Source organism: Hoplias malabaricus, chromosome 7 (genome assembly GCF_029633855.1).
Source record: "Hoplias malabaricus isolate fHopMal1 chromosome 7, fHopMal1.hap1, whole genome shotgun sequence".
In the NCBI taxonomy this organism is placed as follows: Eukaryota; Metazoa; Chordata; class Actinopteri; order Characiformes; family Erythrinidae; genus Hoplias; species Hoplias malabaricus.
In genome coordinates, this window is record NC_089806.1 from 17,083,987 (window position 1) to 17,107,372 (window position 23,386).

General features: G+C 37.4%; 1 protein-coding gene across 3 annotated transcripts in view; it reads left to right on the plus strand.

Annotated features, from left to right (window-relative positions):
• Positions 1 to 23,386, plus strand: part of pak5 (p21 protein (Cdc42/Rac)-activated kinase 5) — an 83,017-nt gene that overhangs the window by 25,522 nt on the left and 34,109 nt on the right. For 2 of the 3 annotated variants that reach the window (XM_066677032.1, XM_066677031.1), the window contains exons 2-3: positions 18,499 to 18,722; positions 21,517 to 21,561. In XM_066677032.1, coding sequence (XP_066533129.1) covers positions 18,519 to 18,722; positions 21,517 to 21,561 — 249 coding nt within the window. In that variant the 5' untranslated portion in view covers positions 18,499 to 18,518. The remainder of the gene's footprint in view (positions 1 to 18,498; positions 18,723 to 21,516; positions 21,562 to 23,386) is intronic. The other variant, XM_066677033.1, reaches the window with a different exon arrangement.

A 23,386-nucleotide genomic window follows, 5' to 3' on the forward strand; every position in this document is an offset into this window, starting at 1 on the left:
CTATCTGTTATGTAATTTTCACACAGTGTAATGAATACCTTATGTGTTGAAATTATGTAGGTAAATGAAAATTAGAGATAACTTCCTTTTCACTGGACAGAGAATGTACTCTGTTGCAGTGTCACATATGAGTAGTGTAATTTGAACAAATTACATGATTAATTGAAAGTGAAAAAAGAGCATATCCCTTATAGAGATAAATACTTAAATATGCAATTAATTTTTTTGCAAATAGCGTTTTTTAATTAGTTTACAAATTTTGCAAAACCACGTTTTTTTTTTTTGTGTTGCAGAAGGGTTTTCACTGTAGAGGATGTTGATTTATTATTATTATTTTTTTATTATTATTTTATATTATTATTATTATAATTGTTCTTTCTTATTTTTGTACAATTTTACTGAGGCAACCAAACATAACTGCATATAAGGGATGTTAGTGAAAGCATTAAGGTCTGTAGACTGTAAAGTACAGTTAATGTTGCCATAGTAATAGTGATGTATTATATAATGGATATATAGAATGGATTAGTTCTTTGTGCAGTGTAGTACAGAATTTATCTTGTTTACTGACATCAGCAGCTCACAACACTGACAGTGTATTCAGTGACATCAGCTGATTTATCTCACAGCTCTCATTGTAATAGTGTGCTGAGATCAGTCTCTGTACTGTTGCATCTATCACCCTGAGATTCTAATACTACTACTCTTTTGCTAGTACAGACCATGCCCATAAAAACTGGAATGGGGAGATGAACTCAGAAGTCTTTGGGGAGGAGTTCAGAGTGGCTTATTAATGCATATGAAGCCAGGCCGCCCCGTTGGATAGATGCGAGAAAACGGTGGAGACGGCTGGAGGTGGGAGCAAGTTTGTCCAACACAGAAATTATATGAGTTTGCAGGGTATACATAAGTCTGAGAGGAGGACTTCGGCCATGGTCTTACTCCTTGAATTACGTTATTACATAACTTCAGTTCTTTTGTCTTACATCCCTTTGTCTTACCTAAACAGAAACATTTTTTTAAATCTTACAAATAAAAACAAAACATGGTGTAATTTGATGATAATGACAATATTACTCATAGCTTGTCAAACAAAGAAAAACTAGGTAGGCCTAGATTTGCCAGAACACCATTAGCCATATAGCCATTATCACAGAGGTGTTTCTGGCATTTCAAAAACAGGAAAGGCCAAAATACATACCCTTGTCTTTGGAAGGTCTGGAGAAGCTTTGGGGCTTCATATGAATGTCTTTGTTTACATGTGGGCTTTATTATGTGATTGTGTTGTACAGAAAATATGGAGGGCAGGACTAATAAATGCAGAAATGAAAAAAGGAGCTCAAAGTTTTGTTCATAATATATAACACTGGCATCAGTGCATTTCTTGTTCATTTTATTTGAAAATAAATACTAGATGATCTACCACCAAAGAACTATGAAGACCAAGAACCTTTTGTTGATTTTAAGAATTACAATTACTTATTTATTCCATGTAATAAGTAAGAGTAAAACATGTGATGTTTAATTTGGCTGTGTGCAGCTATATGGAATTTTATAAACACACTTACACCACAAAATGTCTCCCCACCACTTCCCTTTACAATATTTCAGGCAAAGACACCCACTCACATGAAATTAGACAAATTCAGCCATCCTCCTCTCTCTGTGAGATATAATACGTGTGTAAATGTTGCAGAGTTTCAAGCCGTCATGCTGAGCTTCTGAACAGCTGAGCAACGTAACTAAATCAGAGCCAAACACAGCCCCAGAAACACACAACGGAGCATTTTCCTGTTTTTATTTCCTATTATTTATTTATGTGAAACTTTGTAAATGTCCCTGTCCAGCTCCACTGGGTGATACGCTGTCTGTGAGGCTCTGAGCTCTTTCTTGAGTTACTGAACTTCAATAGTCTCACAGATGAAGCCACGGTTCGCGCTGAAGAACCTGCTGTTTTTCGGTTCTAGCTGGGAACAAATTTTTTTTCTGGTTTGCAAACCAATTCTTTCCAAATGTAGTTCACAAACTGGAACTGTTCTTCTTCCTTGTTGGTGGAAAAGTACTATGTAAAATATGGCTGAACTAACAACAGGATGTAAAATAACATTGCTACTCGTGCATGGGCGTTTCAAAATTAGGAGTCAGTCAGTAAGAGAAAATGCCTTTTCTAGGCTGGCCCATTAGGCTGTCCGGCAACAAAAGGACAAATTATGTAGAAAATGTGGATGTTAAACTTTTTTGGACACACTACAGATGTGGTTTTATTTGTGTCCATGCTTGGAATTTTATTGATATTAGTTAAAAGGTGTACAAATAGAGGGTGAAAATATACTCTTTAGCTTTAACGCACTTGTGTAATATAATCTTGCCTCATGGCCTGATCTGTTCTGAGTAAGAATAATATTTCTGTACTTCTTCCAAATTCGTCTGTTTATGTATGAAAATATATTTCCCAAATATTTATCAATTATTAGGCCACTGAATTTTAATTCATTCTCTTTTTCATCAAAGTTGTTGACCACCTATGCTCTGTTTGTATGACAAATCCAGGCAACTTCTGAGAATACTCCAACATTTTATCATTGTTTTTACCGCTCTGGTAGACATCTTTACATTCGACTAGCTCCATAGACTGCATTATGTTTCATGCAAGTTAGTTTTGCAAAATGAGTAGTTAAGCTATTTTCACAGCCTCCTAGCAGCCTCACAGCTCCACTGCATTCTCGCTTTTCAAGGCTTTTTTCCAAGGCATTCTCATCCACTACATTTATTGATTGTGTTAATTAAGTTATTAAATCAATATGATCAATGAAAAAGCGAGTTTTAAATAATTCATTTTAATAGAGTTTAGAGATAAATGTCACAAAACAGATGTAGAGAAAAATCTCTTATGGAAGCTTGAGTTTGGAATATTTACAATTAATATTTTATTTTTTGAATGACTCATTCAATTGAACTGATTCTTTGCACTGAATCTTCTTTCCCATTATTGAAATATTGGTGACAGTGGTGATCCAGCACAACTAGGCTGCATTGTCTTGTTTCTTCTACCACTTTCTTCTGTAAACATCTGAAACGCTTGACTTATTTTGTCAAATTATGTAAAACAAAAAGTTTTCTGTTGTATTATTTGTATTATTAATTTATTTATTTATATGTTTATTATTTTGTTCCAACAGCAGTGCTATGATGTGAAGGTGCTGTTTTATTTAGTGTACTGTTGTGTATAAACACTAAATCTGTACACTTAAATCTAAATCAGTACACTAAAATCTTTATATTTTTACCTTTTTGCCATAGTTATACATCACCACAAAAGAAATGAAGATTTAATTCTGTCAGTGAGGCTCAGATCAAACATATATGATCACTGTTGAAATAAAACCTCAAATATCATTTATAAATATCTCTGCACTTCTTCTTGTGTTTAAATTTCAAATTACACTCCCATTCAAATTTAAGACAAGTTTATCTCTATCTTGAAAATTTTGGAGACAAAACATTTTTCCAACAGCGATGATATTTAATTTATGTGTAGCTAAATAATCTATTATAAGATTTAATTTAAATTTTGGATTAAAAAAGTTAGTGATTCAACCTGTTACAGAGGAGTCTAGCATGTCAAAATACGCTCTGAATCTGTGGGAAATGTTTCAGATGTTCGAGATTACCCATCTTAGGTTCCACACTGTTGTGGAAGGTCTCTCTCTGGTGGAGATATTGTATATCATTGTTCTGTTGCATTGAAACGCAACGCATTCTGTTTATATATTGTCTCTTTACACTGATTTACATTAAAATGAAGAACATTTTTTATCTCCTGTAAAATCAAAATAAATGTTTTGAGGATTTTTTGGACAGTGACGGTATGATCCTGTAGCCCTTAGCCTCAGTACTAATAAGCAAGTCACAGTGGCGGTTTCTGGCTGTGTGGGCGTCTGTAAAAATAGTGCTGTAGCAAGAGGGGTGTGGTTCTGCTGCAGGATTCACACTGAGCTCTTGGAGCTGTGGCATTCTGACCCTTTCTCAAACACTTCACAGTTCCTAAGGAGTCAACAAGCATCTTCATTCATTGTGAAGATCACTGACATTGACCCAGTGTTGCCTAGACATTCTGCTCTTTTATAAGTACAATAAAAATATCTTTAAATATCAGTTAGAAATACTGGTCTAATATAAACATGCCTAAAGCTGATCATCTCTAAAAATAATTATCTTCTATCAAGACTTATATGATTTAGACATTGATCATTTCAAAAAATAATTTGTACAATAGTTGATTCACAGTCCAATTAATACTCATAGTCCTAATTTCAACCTAGTGTGTGTTTGTGTGACAGATTACAATCTGACACTATGTGCTGAATGACGGTAGCAGCAGTCTCTCTCTTGTTAGCTCTTGCTATCTCTCTCTTTCTCTCCTCTTTCCATAAACACACACACACACACACACACACACACACACACACACACACACACACACACACACACACACACAAGTGTGCTATGGCTGGGGTTCAGTCCCACACCGGATGTTGTGTATGTATGCGTGTGTGACAACACGCATACAAGGTGCCAGTGCGCACCGTGGTGTGAAAGGAAGTGAGGCAGCATGTGAGGGGAACTAGTGGCTGCAGTGTGACGATGGTATGGTCAGAGCAGTGTCCAGACTGGCCTGTGAACTGGCGCTCTGGGCTTAGTCTGTCTGCGGCGGGATGCTGCCGTCTGCACTTTTTTGGGCCCAGTCTCTCACTGGACACTCTCTGTGTTCACATGGGTGAACTGCCCTGGTCCAGGCTTTCACCGCAGGAAGGGTCCAGAACACAGCTCCCTTTCTACATGCTCAAAAGGAGTGTTTTATGGAAGCGGATTCTGGAGTGGATTCGTTTAAAAGAAACAATGAATCTGATTCCAGGTAAGACTCTTTGCTGATGGGTCACATCACTGATATCACCTTCATTTTAAAGTTTCCTGCACAGCTGTCTGTTTATACTATATTTATCAATAATTTTTTTTACATTTTAATATCTTTCCCTTTTTGGTAGTTATTATTTAACTGGTAATGTTTTGTTTTTGATCTTTTACACTCTGCTATTATCATTACTATCTGCTTGTTAAGTCGTTACATTTCCACATAGTCAAAAGTCACATCCGGGTCCAAACTGCTGCTGAGGTATTTAAAAAAAAAAACAAAAAAAAAAAAACAGACTAGCACCTATTGAATTGACTTTCTGTACAAATCTTAGCTACTTCTTATAGTAGATTATCGCTGGCAAAACAGCTCGTTACAAAACACCAGCTCTGACTGTGAGTGCGAGACATGGCGGCTCCTGTGCTCCCAGAAACGGAGCAGCCCAGTCAGTCAGCACACAGCAACACACATCGGAATGAACTATGGATGTACAAATTGTGCGGCCAAAGACACACGTTTGCTTCTGTTTAACTTTAATTTAAATCTTTTTCTGAACTCCTGAACAGAGCTCACATGACTGATTGAGACATTCAGCTTTATTCAAACAGTAAACACACATTTTATGAATGTATGACAGGGGACCTTAGGCGCAATTGGACCCGGAAACAGCAAATGTCATGCGTGGCGTCACACTTAAGAAACTACTTTGTGTAGTTAAATTTTTTTGTGAATACTCTGAATTTGATTTACATATTGTACTTAGGAGAGAATAGTTCTTACATTTGAGTAAATAATGATTTTTTGTGCAGTTTAGAAGAACCTCATTTGGTTCCTGAAAGCACATGTCAAAGGATGGTTCTTTCAAATAAAATACAAATAAATAGTTATTTAAAAGGTTCTTAAGAGACCAAAGGTGTTTGTCTGATTGGTGAGATACAGTCATGTGACAGAGCCTCTGTTGGAAGTCTCGACAAAGCAAAACAATATAAGAAGCGAGTAGTGAGCAGATTTTAGTTCAATTTAACAGAGTAATAGTAAAGCTTTTTCTTCACAAATATATGCTCAAGTAAATGTAAAAAGTATGTTGCAATAAAACTACTCTTACAAGTACAATTTATCCAAAAACGTTACTCAAGTAAAAGTAGTATATTACCACCCACCTCTGGTGATCTGTCATGAATTGTAGTCTGTTTCAATCAGCACAGGTTTCTGTTGAAGTCACAGGCAGAAAAAACATTTCACAGATAAATAAGTGTACTTGAGAAAATGTAATTATAATAATATTACATTTTGACACTTTCAATTCTGCAGAGTATTTTTATGAATAAAGGTAAAGGACACACATGTAATTTGCATGTTTAAAGATTTGGTAGTGCTTCTTGTTCATGTCAAACTCAGTTTAAACTGGCACAACATTTCAGGAACAGGGCATTTGTAAGGTGGATTGACTTGTTTGCCATTGATCATCCACAAGTCAAATACAGTGGGTTAGCAAATTCGATTCACATATTGTAGGCAGTTATTGTTGGTGTAGTAGCGTGGCCTAAGGTAAAACAGAGAAACGTTTCTCATTTGTATATTTTCTAGCCCTAGTGCAAACGTTAGCCTTGAAGGGTCAGGATTGTGTTTGCAAATGACCCATATCTGTTTCCATATTAATGTCTATGGAACAGTCACCTAAAGTTCAGTGGATACATGACTTTTATTAGCACTAGCTGCTTTTGTTAGCTACCACTGTCACTACACTGGAATGTGACAAAATCAATATGCTCTCATGATTCCCATTATGACATTTGCATAAAGACATTTTCTCATGCATCTTATATAGGGTGATAAGACCACCAACTTTAGGATGGACAGTCCAGTCTTCTGTCCAGATGTTTAGTCATTCTTTTTGGATTGACCTAGTTCAATGTTTTACTTTGGATGTATTTTTTGTTTGTTAATTGCTCAATCAAATGTCAGAAAGAACAGGGCCTATTTAATTGGTTTAACCATGTTATTTGACATTGTAGCTTGTTTACTGGCTACAAGTTCTCGCTGATGTGTAGCCCATGTATTAGAAACTATTTATGTCATATGAACCCTGTAATGCAAACCTAACCTTAGTTTAAGAGTTGCGAAGTACAACCTACAGGTGCTGCATGCTTTTCATAGGTCAGTTAAGAGTGCTATGTACATAGATGCCGTTCTAAGCCCTGTCCTGTTGAGGACATCCTGGGAATGACATGGTGGGAGTCTTTGGGAGTATAGTCTAGTTGCCTGTGTTATGAGCACATGTGTACAGGGGCCTAAAATAGCCGTGGGGTCTGGGCTGTTAGCAGGACTGCTGGTGAATGGCCAGATCCGCACTGTCCCACACTGCCCTGCACTGCTCTGAGCGGGAAACGCCTGCCGTCTCTCAGATGGTGACAGATGGTTCGGGGACATACAGAACTTAAAATTCTGAACATGGCTTCTACTTTCACTGACACCACTCAGACCACAAGACTCTTGGCATTTGTTGGAAATGGACATTAATACCTTTAACTCTAAAGCTTTTTGGCCAAAGAAATTCTAATTTCATGAGTTTATTTCGTAGGGTGTTAGGAGCCATTTGTGTTGCAGCCCAACAGTAAGTGGCAGTCTTTAAAAAAAAAATAAATAAATAAAAAGGCAGTATGGAAAATAAAGATATGATGATTTGGCTGTTAGTTTGAAACATACATGATTAATCTGAATCTGGCATCAAAGATTTACATAAACCACAAGAGCTTGATGATTAAACCGGATAAACCTGAAAAAATGTATCTGTCAGGGTAAACAATATTATTAATATGTGCCTGTCAAAAGAGGAATATTATTTTATTTTTCATTCAGCAGTTGAGCAACCTGAGCACTGTCACATCTTTCAGTTAAAAAGGCATTTCCAATACATTATATTTCCTGTCCATTTGGCCCGCCAATTTAACTACTTTAGCTTTACAGTTCAAATAATAATTAGATTAAATTAAACACTGTTTAAATAAATACAAAATGGTGTGATCAAAGGCGACTTTACATTTAGTTGAGATTCCAATAATGTTCTATTTTGAAAGTCCTCATTATAACTAGTTCCTTTGGAACCACATCATCACTCTGTACATATTTTGAAGAAAATATTAAAGTTTTTTAAGTTATCATGAACCATATTAATAAACCCTTGTTACCCATGCCATATACAGTTTCTGACAGTTTTCATACAGCTTACTGCTGGCTGAATATTTTGACAGATTCTCATAATAACAGTGATATTGTGGGGTTTAAAACTCCCAAAATGTTGGTACCAAGATGGCGGAGTGAACACATTTTGCAGTATTTTCCTGCTCATTTTGAATCTTTTCATACAGAACAGCTTTTCTTTAACATCCTTCAACCGACAGGAACTTTAGGACATTGGTTTACGTTACTCTGAAAGTTTTATCACCAATTTTCAACTCCTGGCAGAGATTGTAAATAAATTGTATATTAAGTTTCATAGGTTCGACATATTCTGCATATTAATTTAATAAAAGCATATTCAACCCTTCCATTGTAAACCAAACTGGAAATTAGTTCATCTGTATATCATGTTTATATTATGTTTCTATTCCATCTGTGTATCATGTTTATAGTATTTTCTATCCAAACAGTATATTATGTTTACAATACCTCTATAACATATTCACATGTGTATATATTACAACAGTTTAAAATACCTCTAATATATTCACATGTATATTGGTCCATACCTCTGCCTACTCTGCCTATATTTTGTATATATTTTACATTCTGCACTTACTGTTTATTGCACTTTAGTTAGATGCTAAACTACATTTTGTTGCCTTGTACATGTGTACTCACTTATGCCAGTACCATGTTTGTGTCATGATGTGCTGAGAATGGTCCACCACCCAATCTCTACACAACATTAGTCATGCTGTGGTCCCTTTCCATTAACAAATGGGATAGAGAAGTTATAAATTATGCAGAAATACATGGGCTAAATACTGTGCCATTTACCAAACAAACAGTAGCCAGTAATTGTAAACATACAAAGTACACCTGTTGGTGTTGGAGTTAAAATCTTTGTAAGTCACTAAAATTATACATTCTGTATATGACTGTGCTTTCTGATTATGCAGCATCAGTGTCTAGGAGGCTTTTCTTACTGTGGTTGGAAGCTGTATAATAATCACCACACCAGCGTAAATATAATTTTTAATATGGTATCTGATGTCTTAATCTGGGTTTAAAAATTTTGCATTGTAATTCATGTTTTTTTTTCCTGTCTCTTCATTAATAAGAACTTTTGTGCACCACCACCCCAAAAAAATAAATAAAAAAAACCATAAGAAATACAAATCATGCATTAAAAATATCCAATGAGGGAATCCTCCAGGGCTCTCTGGCTTAACTACATTTCACTCAGAAAAATGTAGTCAAACTTCCACAGTTAAAAGCAGGAGAGTATGAGTGGTTCTCTGCCTAAAAGCCTGAAAATGTAATTGATGTATGCCATTAGATTTAGTGCTGTGTGTATTCACATTTGCAAGTGCTTGACTATTAAGCGACAAGTCAGAAAAAAGGGCCAAAGCTGCACTTTCTGTCACATTTCCTTTTCCCCCTCTCTTAACTGTTTGCCCAGGATGGCTTAAGCTCTTTCTAGTCTGTGTAATCCCATTCCCAAGACGTCCCTACTCATCTAGGTCATAGGTTTCATTTGGAGTATGACTACAGACAACCCCTTCACTCTCATCCCTGGGGCTATAATCCCACCCAATCCCTTAAGCGTGGCACAAACAGAGCAAACCCCAGCACATTAAACTCACATCTAATCTGGACATGTATTGTCAGAAACCAGTCATGCTTCACTCTAAACTTTCAGAGTTTCTCTTTGTTAAGACATCATGTCATGATTTAGCTCTGATGTCATCAGCAAGTCCCAACAGCATGTCTCAAACAAGTGTTTATTTAGTCTGGACAGAGGCTTCAGGGATCAGGGTTCTGCTCTAATAAAAATTCAGACACATAATGAAAAAAAAAATATATGTACATGTTTTCTCACCTGATAAAAACATCGTTCATTTTTGGCAAGGAGGTGTCTGCTTTCTATCATATAATCAAATCAACATCAAATCTATTTTCCCATAATCAAAAAATACATGTGTAAAAAATGTAGGGCTTTAGCACTGGATTTTCAAAGCTGCTAATTAACACATGCTAACCTGTCACTGAAGGCAGACATGGAACCTTCTGCTGTTGTCCATCTCTTGTTGTCACTTACTGGTGGTCTACAAGTAATGTAGGTCTGATGCTTAAGATTTTAAAAAAGGTTTGGGCTAAATATGCTTATTATATGAAGGTAGCATCTTTTAGTTTTGTTCTGAACTAAAAGGCTTATATACTAACATGTAAACTAGTAACAAGCAAGTAAAATGGAATTATATCTTCTTGAATATGCTTGAATTTTCTTCAAGCTTTTTTTTTGAGAGAATACTGCTAATTGTAACAAATAAATAAATAAATAAATAGTTAAAAACAGTGCTTGAAGTCCAAATAATTTTTGGTCCATATATTTTATTTGTTTAGGACAAAAGTATGTTATAAACCTCCAAGCTAAATCTAACATTTCATTCAGTTTTATAAGTTATTGCAAAGGTGTTATGGATCAAGTGTTGAATTTAATGTCTGTGGGAAGGTAGATATTCAGAACCATTTGGTGACAACTGCCATACATTATCAGAAACCACTTAATCAAACCTGTTTGCTTTAACCATCATTTTAACTGGATGAGTAACTTAATTAACATGGACTTAAAGAGAACACTTACTTTCATCTGTTATTATAGTTTAGTGTAGATCTCTCTAGCAACATATAAAAATTAGGCACTTGGATCCAGTGGCCAGGAGATTGAAAGATACTCTTTCGAACTGTATTCACCCCATTAAATAAATGGCACAGTGGGGGGGAGGGGGGACTTTTCTGATAATCACCTTTGTAACCTTGGATTAAAGACACTTTAGAATCTCTGTGTGAAAAGGGGACTCTGGGGTAGCATGTGGTGATAATGGAGTCACGCATTGTTGAAGTTGTGTTTGTTTACATCAGCTAATATAGTTTGGAATTAGAATTTTTTAGCCTTTTCTGTACAAAAACTTAATGTAACTCCAGCAGAAGTGCTCCAAAATTACATTAAAAATATTTCCATTCCATTTACTTATGTTCAAAGTGAGAAGGATTTTTTCCTTCTCATATATAGGAGATAAGATTTTTTTTTTTTGCTGTGATCCCTGTTTAAGAGGGCATTTAAAGTGGACAGATACTGAAGCAGCAACAGGCCCCATTGGCAGCACATTCTGCCAGTGAACAGAAGCACAGAAGCTAGTGGGCATGAGGCCAGAAGAAGAAAGGGCTGTTGCATGGCCGCATTGCGTAGGAGATGAAGTAAGGTGATTGACATGTCAACAGAAAACAGATAGGAGCTGATATAGGTGTAGGGAATGCAGAGCTCTACACGATAAGCTGTTATTTTGAGTCAGCGCTACATGTGTTGGCATGAGAAAAATGTATGCAGCTGTGCAAGATACACACAGTGGTTCAGTGTGACATGACATGGATATAATCTTATATACCTATAGACACTACCTACAGAATAATTTCATTTACAGAATCCATTATGTAGTGTTATGTAATTACTTACATTTACATTAGATTTCTTTCTGTCAAGTAATGACATCATATCGTAACAATATATATAATGTTATGGATGTGTGTGGTACGGTTTCACTTCCATGCAGTTACAGTGAGTGAATTTGTAAGTGTGTGGTGCCCTGAGATGGACTGGCACCCGGTCCAGGGTGTGTTACTGCTTTGCGCCCAGTGATTCCAGGTAGGCTCTGGACCCACTGCGACCCTGATGTGTATCAATGGTTACGGACAATTCATTCATTACTTTTTGAGTCACTAATCCACCTATCAACATGTGTTTTTGGACTGTGGGAGCAAACTGCAGCACCCGGAGGAAACCCACACGGACACAGGCAGAACACACCAACTCCTCACAGACAGTCACCCGGAGCGGGGCTCAAACCCACAACCTCCAGGTCCTTGGAGCTGTGTGACTGTGACACTACCTTCTGCTGCTATATAAATAAACTATACATAAAGTAAGGAAATTTGTGTTTGGTAGATTATTTTTTTGTTTCAACAATGCTTCTTGGCAATATATCTCATGCTGTTGGAAAGCCTGTTAATTACCTTTTAAATGCTGCCACATTTCTAAGAAACATGCATTTGTGGCATGAGCAGTAGAGCTGGGAATGTGGGTTGCTCGCATGAAAAATCTGTCAAATCTTCTCTGCCAATGCCAAACAGCTTATTTTGCTATTGCTATTTACACTTGTTTGAGTTTATGGTACCCCCAGGTGAGCATGGGCCCTGCTACAGTAAGTGCCTGCTCCAAGAATCGGCATGCCACAAAACCAAGTTGCAGCATTTGGAGTGAGCCCTAGTACCATCTCCAAATTGAAGGCCAAGTTACACATAACAGGATGTCAGAGACAGGAAGCAAAGTGGGTGTCCCAAGAAGACGACACCCCAAGAAGATCTACAGATTTGCAGTCAAGGTTTGCAGGACGATATGACCGACGGCTCTCTGCCCAGAAAATCTGGAACAGACTGAACGCAACCAATCTCTGGTGTCATCGGGTTGCCAGGAGGCCTGCCATATCTGCCCTTCACTGTCAGGCCCACTGGTGTTGGCAACACGTGCATTGGAACCTGAACATGTGGAGTATTGTTATGTTCAGCGATGAGTCCAGATTCTGCTTACGGCAGTAAGATCATATGGTCAAAGTGTGGATCTTTTGGTGGAGGCAGTATGATGGTGTGCAGCAGCATCTCTCTCACTGGAAAAACAGGGATTGTCATTATTGGAGGCAATCTCAATGCAGAGAGATATTGCGATGAAATTCTGCAACCTGTGGCAATCCCATATCTCCACAGTCTGGGACCAAACTCTATCCTCCAAGATGAAAACTCTTGCCACACACAGAGCGGGTTTTATTAGAGACTACCTCCAGAATGTGGGAGTGGAGAGGATGGAATGGACTGCCAGCGTTCTGACCTCAACCCCATTAAAACACTTGTGGGATCAGCTTGGGCATGCTGTTCGTGCCAGAGTGACCAACACAACCATGTCAGCTGACATGCGACAAATGCTGGTTGAAGAATGGGATGCCATCCCACAGCTGTGTGTGACCAGGCTGGTGACCAGTATTAGGAGGAGGTGCCAGGCTGTTGTGGCTGTGTATTGTTCTGTGCTACTGGGGCTCCTGTTAATTGCCAGTATGTCAAACTTAAATGATCCAGTCCACCACACACCAAACGAGTCAATGGAAGGATGTTTGGCTTTGGTAGAGAAGATTTGGCTAATTTTTCAAGGGTGCAACCCACATACTCAGCTCTACTGCTCATCCCACAAATGCATGTCCTTTACAAATGTGGCACTATTTAAAAGGGAATTAACTGGCTTTCCAAAAGTATAAGATTTATTGCCAAAAAGCATTGTTACAACAAACAAATAATCTACCAAATACACACACACTGTATGTGTGTATGTATGTATGTATGTAAATTCATTCATTCATTCATTCTACCCTCCGTTCCTTTTCAAGAAAATGATCTGTGACCCTGTCGTACCAACAAGGCGTCTTTTCCACAGACTTGACTAGCGTCCTCTCAATGGCCAGCAGAGCTAGGCTCCTTAAACGGCCTTGGCCCATGTGAAGTGTGTCCGCCTGTGAGTGCTTTGTGACGGTGGAGGGCTCAGCAGCACCCGCTGGACAGAAACTGCGATAGAAGTCAGAAAGAGTGATAGAAGTCAGTCTCCAAACACAAACAGCTACAAAAAACCCACCAGAAATAGAAGCTCGATTTGTCACTAGTCGTTTTTAACAAAGAAAATGCCGCTAAGAAGATTAAGAAAGTCTAGTTCAACTCAGAACAGAATGAAAATGTAACGCTCCCACGAATCTTTACACCAAAGTATCGCTGATTCGCTCATTTCGCTGTCAATCAAAAAGGGAGTCAGTTTCAGACAGATTATCCAATCATCATGCAGAAGCTGAGCGTCCGGGCCAGCCGAGGCCAGCCCACTGCCCCATAGACCTCCAGAGACGTTGAGCGTCCGATGGGCGGGACAAAGCCCAGCATTTATCCAATGATTCGTCTTGTTTCGCTGCACTTCGCTGCTTCGCTATTGAACTCTGTGGATGCTCAGCATCATCACTGTTTAAAGGACCGTGAAACTGCGGGAAAGCCGCGTCTTTACCAGTGACAAGAAGCTGATTCTGAACAAAAGTAGAGAGAGAGAGAGAGAGAGATGTGTAATCAATTGAAAATTTATGAAAAATTATGAAAATGTGATGAAAGTGTTGATGATTTAATTTGGAATTAAGTTTGAAATGTTTCCAAACTCAGGAGATAGCTAACTGCATCACGGAATGTGCTACAAAAATAAACAACTCGAGCTAAAAATGAGCTTAATTTATAATAATTTAAACAGTTTATAATAATTTAAACAGTAAATAAAAACTTACAGACACTTTTCAGGCACATACAAACAACAGTAAATTTTCCCTCAAACATACCCTTCCATTTTAAAAGATGCTGAGCTTCTGAACATAAACAAACCAGAGAGAACTGCATTGCCCCACAATTGTTTAAGCTTTGACTGCTCAAAATAGTGTTTATTAATTACTTTTGCAATTTTCAGTGCTGGTATTGTTAGGTTACAATATGCAAATGAATCCTTTCAGACACCACATGTGTTGATACTGGCTAATGACCAGAATTGTTGTCCAAGTTAAAGGCAGTACAAAAGAAATGGGAAAGCCTATGGTTCCACGTTAAGGTTTACAACCAAAAATTGAATTCTGTTAAAACATCTATAAACTTAGTATTTCAAGGAGTGCCTCATTAGCCAGTTATCACACTAAAGCAAACTTAGCTAAGGGCAGATGACTTCCAGTTAAAACATTTCTTACTGTTCGCCTTCCTGTCTTTAAGATATGGCACACTTCAAAGTGATGAGTCAAAGTTGGTGACGACATGTTTCAGAGGGTACATCCTTCATAATTTTTAGTCATGTCATATCAAGGATTTTACCCAATTTATTTATATTCTAAGGCAAATGGATATAAAAAATGTAACAGTATAATCACAATATGGCTTTCTGTCCCTATTGTGCAATCCAAGTCCAGGTCCCTGATAGGGAAATCCTGTATTTGACCAGGCCATTCTCTACCTGTCCTAAAGACTGCACCTTGTTCCTTTTCAGAAACCCCATGCCTCCCCAACACCCAGCTCCCTACTGTTTAACACCACTAAATCATACCCGACGACTCCCCTGGAGCTCAAGTGAGCAAACTGAATGAGAAAGACTCTATTAATCACCTCTATGAGCTTCTGTGTTATTTTACACTTTCTCTCTCACTGGGAGCTGTCCACATTTTCAGCTCTCTCAGGTGTTTCTGAGAGATAGAGCTCTCCATTCATGCAAAACATCCTGCTGCTTTTCAGCACCTGGGTTGAGTTCTGGATGTTGCTCAGATGCTCAGATGTTCCTGTGGGGCCAGGTTTAGCTGTCCATGTAAGCGCTTGTTGTTCACTTTAAGCTGGTTAGTGGACAGTGGATTTAACTAGTACTGAGGTGTGAACAGTTACTGAACAGACTCTTTCAAAGTGTCCATTTGAGCAAATTACATGATTTATGGATTTGTTGAATCACAAATAAGGCTGGACAATATGACAATCTGTTAACATTGTTAGAATAAATTATGACAATAATAAGACATTTATTATAGATTCAGAATAAATTTGTTGTAAAACTGATTAAAATATGAAATATCATTTCTATTTTGTAATAGTACTCTCCCCTTTACACAAGTACAGTCAGCCTTCTCACCTGCATAAAAAATTAAATAACTTTGGAGGCAACAAGGGGCGGAGCAGGTAGTGTCGCAGTCACACAGCTCCAGGGTCCTCAAGGTTGTGGGTTCGATTCCCGCTCCGGGTGACTGTCTGTGAGGAGTTTGGTGTGTTCTCCCTGTGTATGTGTGGGTTTCCTCCCACAGTCCAAAAACACACGTTGGTAGGTGGATTGGTGACTCAAAAGTGTCCATAGGTGTGAGTGAATGTGTGTGTTGCCCTGTGAAGGACTGGCGCCCCTTCCAGGGTGTATTCCTGCCTTGTGCCCAATGATTCAAGGTAGCCTCTGGACCCACCGCGACCCTGAACTCAATAAGAGGTTACAGACAATGAATGAATGAGTGGATTCATCAAGTAAGTCTGATGTTTTCCTTCCCTGTTATCACCAGTGGAGTAAGACTTTCACAAATACACCAAACATCATGAGAGAAAACATAAGCAAACATTCATTCTTTAATGAATTACAGAATTGAATTCACAGTTATGTTTTGGAAGATTAGTATTTAATTTGGCCGTCTTGACTCTTGACCCTACTTGGACAGATAGTGTGTAGTTGTTACAAAGAAGTTTTTAAATGAACCCTGAAATGAACCAATTCTAGTTTGAAAAAGTGATTCATTCAGGATTTGAACATTGCTATGGTGTGGCTTCAGTGGAGATCAACTGTAATGAAATGTATTCATTTCTTCCACAGCTGACTCTAGCTCTCTTTGTGTGTGTGTGAGTGTGAGAGAGAGAGAGTGTGAGTGAGAGCGAGCGTGTGTGTTGGCAGCACAGCTGGCAGTGTGTAGGTCAGCCTGGCACAGTGCAGGGTCTGGCGTGTCTGAGCTGAAGGACTTTATTGTTTTCCTGAATGACAGTGAGGAACAAAAAGTGACGGATGATGGAGACACACTGAGATCTATTCATCAGTGAAAACACAAAGGGGTTAGGGAGTGATCAGATGTCGTTTAGATGCCTTCTTCGTTTCCAGGGGATTCTTCAGGAATAAATGTATTCACACTTTGCTTGTTTTTATCAGCTGTCAATGGCGGTGTCTGAAATGACCAGAATGCTGCATACTAAGGCAGTATTCAAAGGGAGGAAGGCACTGAGTCGTGTCTGAATTGAATGCTTATATGTTTTATAGATCATTATCATTTGGGCAGTTTTTGACTTCCACAGGATTGTATCCAAAACATCCTACATATTAGATCTCATCAAAGAACACAAGCTCACTGACACCATTGGAATAACTCTTTTTTTAGTATTTTCACCATGTCCTTTAAAGTTCTTTCCATGTAGTCTGATTAAAATGCATTTCCAGGTTTTCTACACAAAGGGTTTACCAGCAATTGAATGTTGTGAAAATAGCTTTTGTTTGCTGAAACAAATCATTTTGTTTAACGTTTTATGAATTTATCTAAAGAACTTCATTAATATTTGCAGATGGTTAAATGGTTAAAGTGCACAAATATGCTTGAGACCACTGTATATGAACACACTTGAATTTTGTATTTCTAGGTGATGTTTAGGGAGCTGCTTGCACTCTCCTTTCATACTGTGAATTGTTTGTGGAGGTTTTACAGAGAATAAGGCTGAAATCCAGAGATGGCATATCTCACAAATGGTGTTTAATTATAGCTCATGTCTTGAAGTTCTAGCAGAGCTGATGTATCCAGGATACAAATCTTTCATTCTGCTGCAAGCTGAAAAGGATATTTACAGATGCGTTATTTTATCATTTGTACATTATATAAAAATTGATGTGCTGTTGACCTTTGTGTTGATATATGTGTGAGGAATAATTCTTTGTGTGCATATGGAGTAAAAAAACAGCTGTTTGATGCATTATATTTTAGAGTATGGTTTTGTAGATGCTCTAGTGACTGTCATTGTTTATTTCTTTTTGGAGTTATGTAATGATAACATTTTTGAAGTAGGACCATATCCCTATAACTCCTCCCCTTAGCCCTATATATCACATAAAATCCAAAATCACATAATTTCAAACTTGCTCCCACATCCGCCCCATCTCCACATTTTCTCTTTGTTCAGCTTTACACACATTCTGAAGCATCCCTGAACTCTTATACCTGACTTTGCCAGATTGTTTCAGCCTTTACAGACTATACTATACTAGCAAACTCATATTCAAGCTGAAATGGCCTTGATTAAGGTTCTTATTTGACTGATTTGTGTAGTCTTCAAATAGGTGACACTAGAGAATAAATGATGTGAAATACAGATGACACCTAGTGCAGGTAAGAGCTGGGGTGGATATTACTATTTGTGTCAATCACTGACCACAACAGTTAAATCATGCTATCATGTAAACCTCTACTCTTAAACATATGTTTTGTGTTGGTGCATTATTTATTCTTTGGTTAATTGTATTATTCGCATTTGTTCCAAAACTCTAAAACTGCAGGTACACAGAGTTTGTAAGATGACATCATTTTTGTACAAATATTGATCATTTAATCAGAGACATTTTGTATGTACTGGAACATTGTATACCAACTTATCACTTACCCTTACCATGTTTCTGTGATGTCACCGCAAAGCTCTGTAATACTGACTGTTATATATTTATTCCACACTTTGTGTTCTTTCAGGCTTGGCCAGCTTTTCCAACATGTTTGGAAAGAAGAAGAAGCGTCTGGAGATCTCGGCCCCCTCCAACTTTGAGCACCGTGTCCACACCGGGTTTGACCCTCGCGAGCAGAAGTTCACTGGACTGCCTCAGCAATGGCAAAGTCTGCTTGCAGACACAGCCAACCGGCCCAAGCCCATGGTGGACCCCTCCTATATCACCCCTATCCAGCTAGCCCCCATGAAGGTACAGAACAATCACAGGCCTATGGGTTTCACTAGACACTGTCAGAAAAACCAAGGTACTATAAGGTTTTGGGTTTCCCAAATGCATCTTAGCACAAAGATAATTCTTCAATTGTCGAACAAGCTTCACGCTGAACTCTCTCTACCAGGTAATATGATCTTAACTACAAGATGCATTTGAGAAACTGGGCCCTGGTCTGATTTTTGTTAAGCAAATTACAAACTCAAGGTTATAACATCTGATTGTGTACTTTTAAATGAATTATAAATCAACATTACATTTATTCCAGGAAAAGTACAACTTAAAATATACACATTATGACAACCTTTTTTCAGTGTCCATTGTCTCAACTCCACTGACTATACAGGAGCACTTCTTCTGTGTTTGATCCACTCCTACCAGCACAACAAACATTAACACACCACCACCATGTCAGTGTCACTGCAGTGCTGAGAATGATCCACCACCCGAATCATGCCTGATCTCTGGTGGTTCTATATGGGTGCTGAGCAGGGAAAAACAGGTTGAAATTAAGTATACAGAGCAACAGATGGATTACAGTCTGTAACTGTAGAACTACAAAGTGCTCCTGTCTGGTCAGTTGAGCTGACAAAATGGACAGTGAGTGTAGAAACAAGGTGGTCATAATGTTATGGCTAATCTGTGTATAATTGCAAGGGAATATTACTCATCTTAATGTGCCCTTGAGGGCGCCAACCCAATGACTGTTTTAGTACCTTTTTTCTGAGAGTGTATCACAATTGTTGGTGTTTATTCCGCTTGTTGTCATTATGGGAGGGTAACATGTTAAAACAAAAATGGATGCAGAAATGTGAAAAAAAAATCATATACAAATTTTATATTAACTTAATATGTGTGTTTTATTTTACTAGAGCAGAGTCATGCCTAGTTTATTACCCCTTCATAAAATGCAATTGGTCTGTTTCTAAATGGTTAAGACTACCTTGGTGCATTGTTTTGAGAGTATTTAAGTGCACAGTAAAATCCCCAGTGTCCACATGGCTATAATTGAACAGTGGAAATGTTAAATTAAAACAGGTTTGTGCTGCTTGGCTCTGGAAATCACCTTTCTGCTTCCATTTCATTTTCCCAGCATTGTACAGGGAATTCTTGTGAATGCAAGTGTCACTTTTGCATGCAGTGATCACTAATGTTGACCACTAATATTTAAAGTGCCCATTTCTATTAGATTGTAGAGTATCCTTTGTTGCTGTATTATACTAGTTTTGTGTAGTGTTTTGCAGTGCTGTGACCAAGTCAGAGACCATGCTTTATTTATTTAACTTCAAGGCTCAACATTCAACTTGTTTTTCTTTTTTTAGGAGACTTTGTTTCTGTGTGAAGCAGAAATCCAACCAAGAATGGAAGTGTTCATAAAAACAAAGTGTGGATAAACTGTTTTAGATCCTGAGGCTTTTGTGTGATGTTCTGTTAAAATATGTAGAGACATTACTGATGCACAAAAGCTATTCACTTTTAAATGAAGTTTGTCTCTGGCTTATGCACAATACTTTATGTGTATAGAATGTTTAGATATAGGCTATTCAAGGCTTTCCTGTGTCCCCTCTGATAGCCGGTGCCAGTGTAGCCTCCCTGTCCTGCCTTCTTTCTGCTGTCCATGTTGCCCTGTGTCTGCATCTGTTTTGTAGCTTTGCTCTTTGTTGTGTGCTGTACACCCTTGTGTGTGTTACTGTCACTATTCAAAAGGCAACTCTACAGACTCAGCACACCAGCACTGGAAAGATCTGCTGTATTTCAGCATCTGAATGTATTTGCCATAATAATGATTATTTTATCATGCTGTTTAACGTGTCCCTTTATTTCTTTAGATGAATAGAGGGATAAAAGCGAAGCATTATTAAACACTGCATACAAATCCATAAGCGGTCCTCAGGGACAACAGTCAAAACCAGCACTAAACATGCAAACTTTAAGCAAAAGAAACAGAAACAAAACAGAGAGGTTTAGTTTTCGGGCTGCTAGTCTTGAATTATTAACTTCACGGCTACCGCATACAAATAAACAGTGCTTTCTGCATCAGAATATGAGGAGAATGGAATAGAAAGCATAGCAACTGTTAAAAGAACCAAAGCACTATTTATATAGGGTCCCTAAACTTTATAATATAAATGTTTATCTGTTTATGGATTAACAGATAATAATAGATATGGATCCATATCTGTTTTATGGATTAACTTCAAACACCATAGTCAGAAACACTGATGAGGTTCCCTGTAATTAGAAAAACACATTTATTTTTCAGTTTATAATTTATCAAAAAATCTACTGATGGTTTGCAGCAACTACCCAGTAGCATCTATTATACGTGAGTTTAGCGTCAGTGAGTTTTTATTCTGTTTTAAGTATTAGGAAACACATCAAATATGTTGTTTGTGGGAAGTAGCCATATGCTTCAGATGCAGAAAAGATATGGATAATATATGGTGTGTTCCTCTAAGCCAGTGAAGAGTGGTATGTTAAAACTGAGGCTTTATAACACATGGTTAACTGCCAATAAGTGAACTTCCACAGAATGTTAAAGGTGGATGTGTATAGAGATTACAGGATTGTTGAGGAAGGTGTTTAGTGAGGCACAGGATGTTAGGAAAAGGGTCAGGACTGAGGATGGCTACAACACTGGCTTTGCAGCTCTCAGAAATGTAAGACAGCAGAGTTGTGAGAATGCATATTTGACTGTAGTCTAATGCGGTGTCATAGGAGATATCTCTGAAGAGGGGTCCACAAGATATTAATTCTCTTGCTCTCTTCACAGATATCTCCCAAGAAAGTCCGGTCAGCTGAATCGCCGTTGCGAAAAGTATGCCCTTTTTCCTACCCTATTTTACCTTTCTTTTCTCCTTTGACCACACTTTCCCTCCGTTTATTTGTCTTTATTTTCCCTTTTTAATTTTTTTACTGCCTGAATACATGCATTCTGAGTAGGGGTGTCTGTGCTAGTTTCTTTATCAATTTGAATATTCAAGAAAAAAAACCCAACATGACAGTAGAGTACAGTGGCAATGTACAAACGAACATTTTTTAACTGAAGTTAAAATTGCATAAATTGCATGCTCTACTTTTCATAATCATATATTAATATTCATATTGGACAATTGCTTACATGTTGCTCTGAAATATAGACATAGAATGCTTCATGATATGGCTTGCTGTAAGCATGTCACATGATGAAACATGTTTATTTGATACTATTAAACACCATAACATGTAAAAGGTCATCTTCTGGCATGGAACATTGCTTTTTATGTGGGATTTTTAAGCTTGTTTTATCATGCATGCTTCACTATAGCAAGCCTTATTATAAAAACCCTTTTTTCCCAAAAAGTTGGGATGTTTTTCAAAATGTAAATAAAAGCAAAATTCAATGATTTGCAAATCACTACAAAGACAATGTTTTAAATGCTGAAACTGAAAAGTTAATAGATTTTTTAACAATAATATTTGACCATTTTAACTGAATGCCAGCAACATGCCAAAAACATTCCAAAAAAATGGCCAGATTTGCATCATCTCCGCTTTTAACAAAATTCTGTCAACCTTTGGGAACTGAGGAGATCAGTTGCTGTATTTCTGGAAGTGAAATAGTCATGCTGTTGTAATCCATGTGGATTGACATTGTCTTTTTGAAACAAGCAAGGACATTCTAGAAAAAGAGATTTTTGAATGGCAGCACATTCCCAGGATTTATATTATGTTCTTATGTTTTACACAGTTCTATAATGATGGCTTACAAATACTCACCTCTCCTACTGTAGAAGAGAATGTAAAGTACCTTTAGGGAACAAAACTGGACTTTAAAACCACTGTTGAACATTTAATGGTACATTTACACTGTATGTACTTTTAATGACCAATTATGTAGCTCTGCTGTCCCTTTTTTTCTGCGAGTGTACCGTAAATAAGGAACAAGGTTAATTTAAAAAAAGGTTATAATTGACATACTCTTTCTAAAGTCAATCATGTCACAGATCTGTTGCCAATTAACCTAATTTATCTTTTGTAATATTATACAAAGTTATCTGTGTTTTATTCCCTGTTCCATTCTTTTGGGACATGTTGCTGGCCTCAAATTCTAAATGGGCATATATTTTTCAAAAAACTATAAAGTTTCTCATTTTTAACATTTTAAATGTTGTTTTTGTATTATTTTCAGTTAATCATTGGGTTTAAATGATTTACACATTATGTATGGCTTTTTGTTTACATTTTGCAAAGCATCCCAGCTTTTCTGGAAATCGGCCTTGTATAAGGACAAGGATTATCTGGACATGTAACAAGTAGTTGTCTAGAACTTATAAATGTATTTACGTATTACTGCATCTTTGCATTAAAATACATCATAATATGACTCAAATACATATCTTTGAGTGAAGCACAAGTTAAATTGTTTCAGAAATTACTATTACTTTAAAATATTAAGCAGTGATTTTGTGATTTCTGTAGGTATAATCATTTAAGGAGTTCTAGGTATACGTTATCCACATCAGAATGCATCGTGCTACTGTGCAATCTATAAATGTGTAAAATTAGCTCCATGCGGGTAAGCTGTGATAGATTCTGAGTATGAATGCAATCAGAATGTAATTTGGACCCCTAAGGGCTTATTATGGTTTTGCTCAATCTAA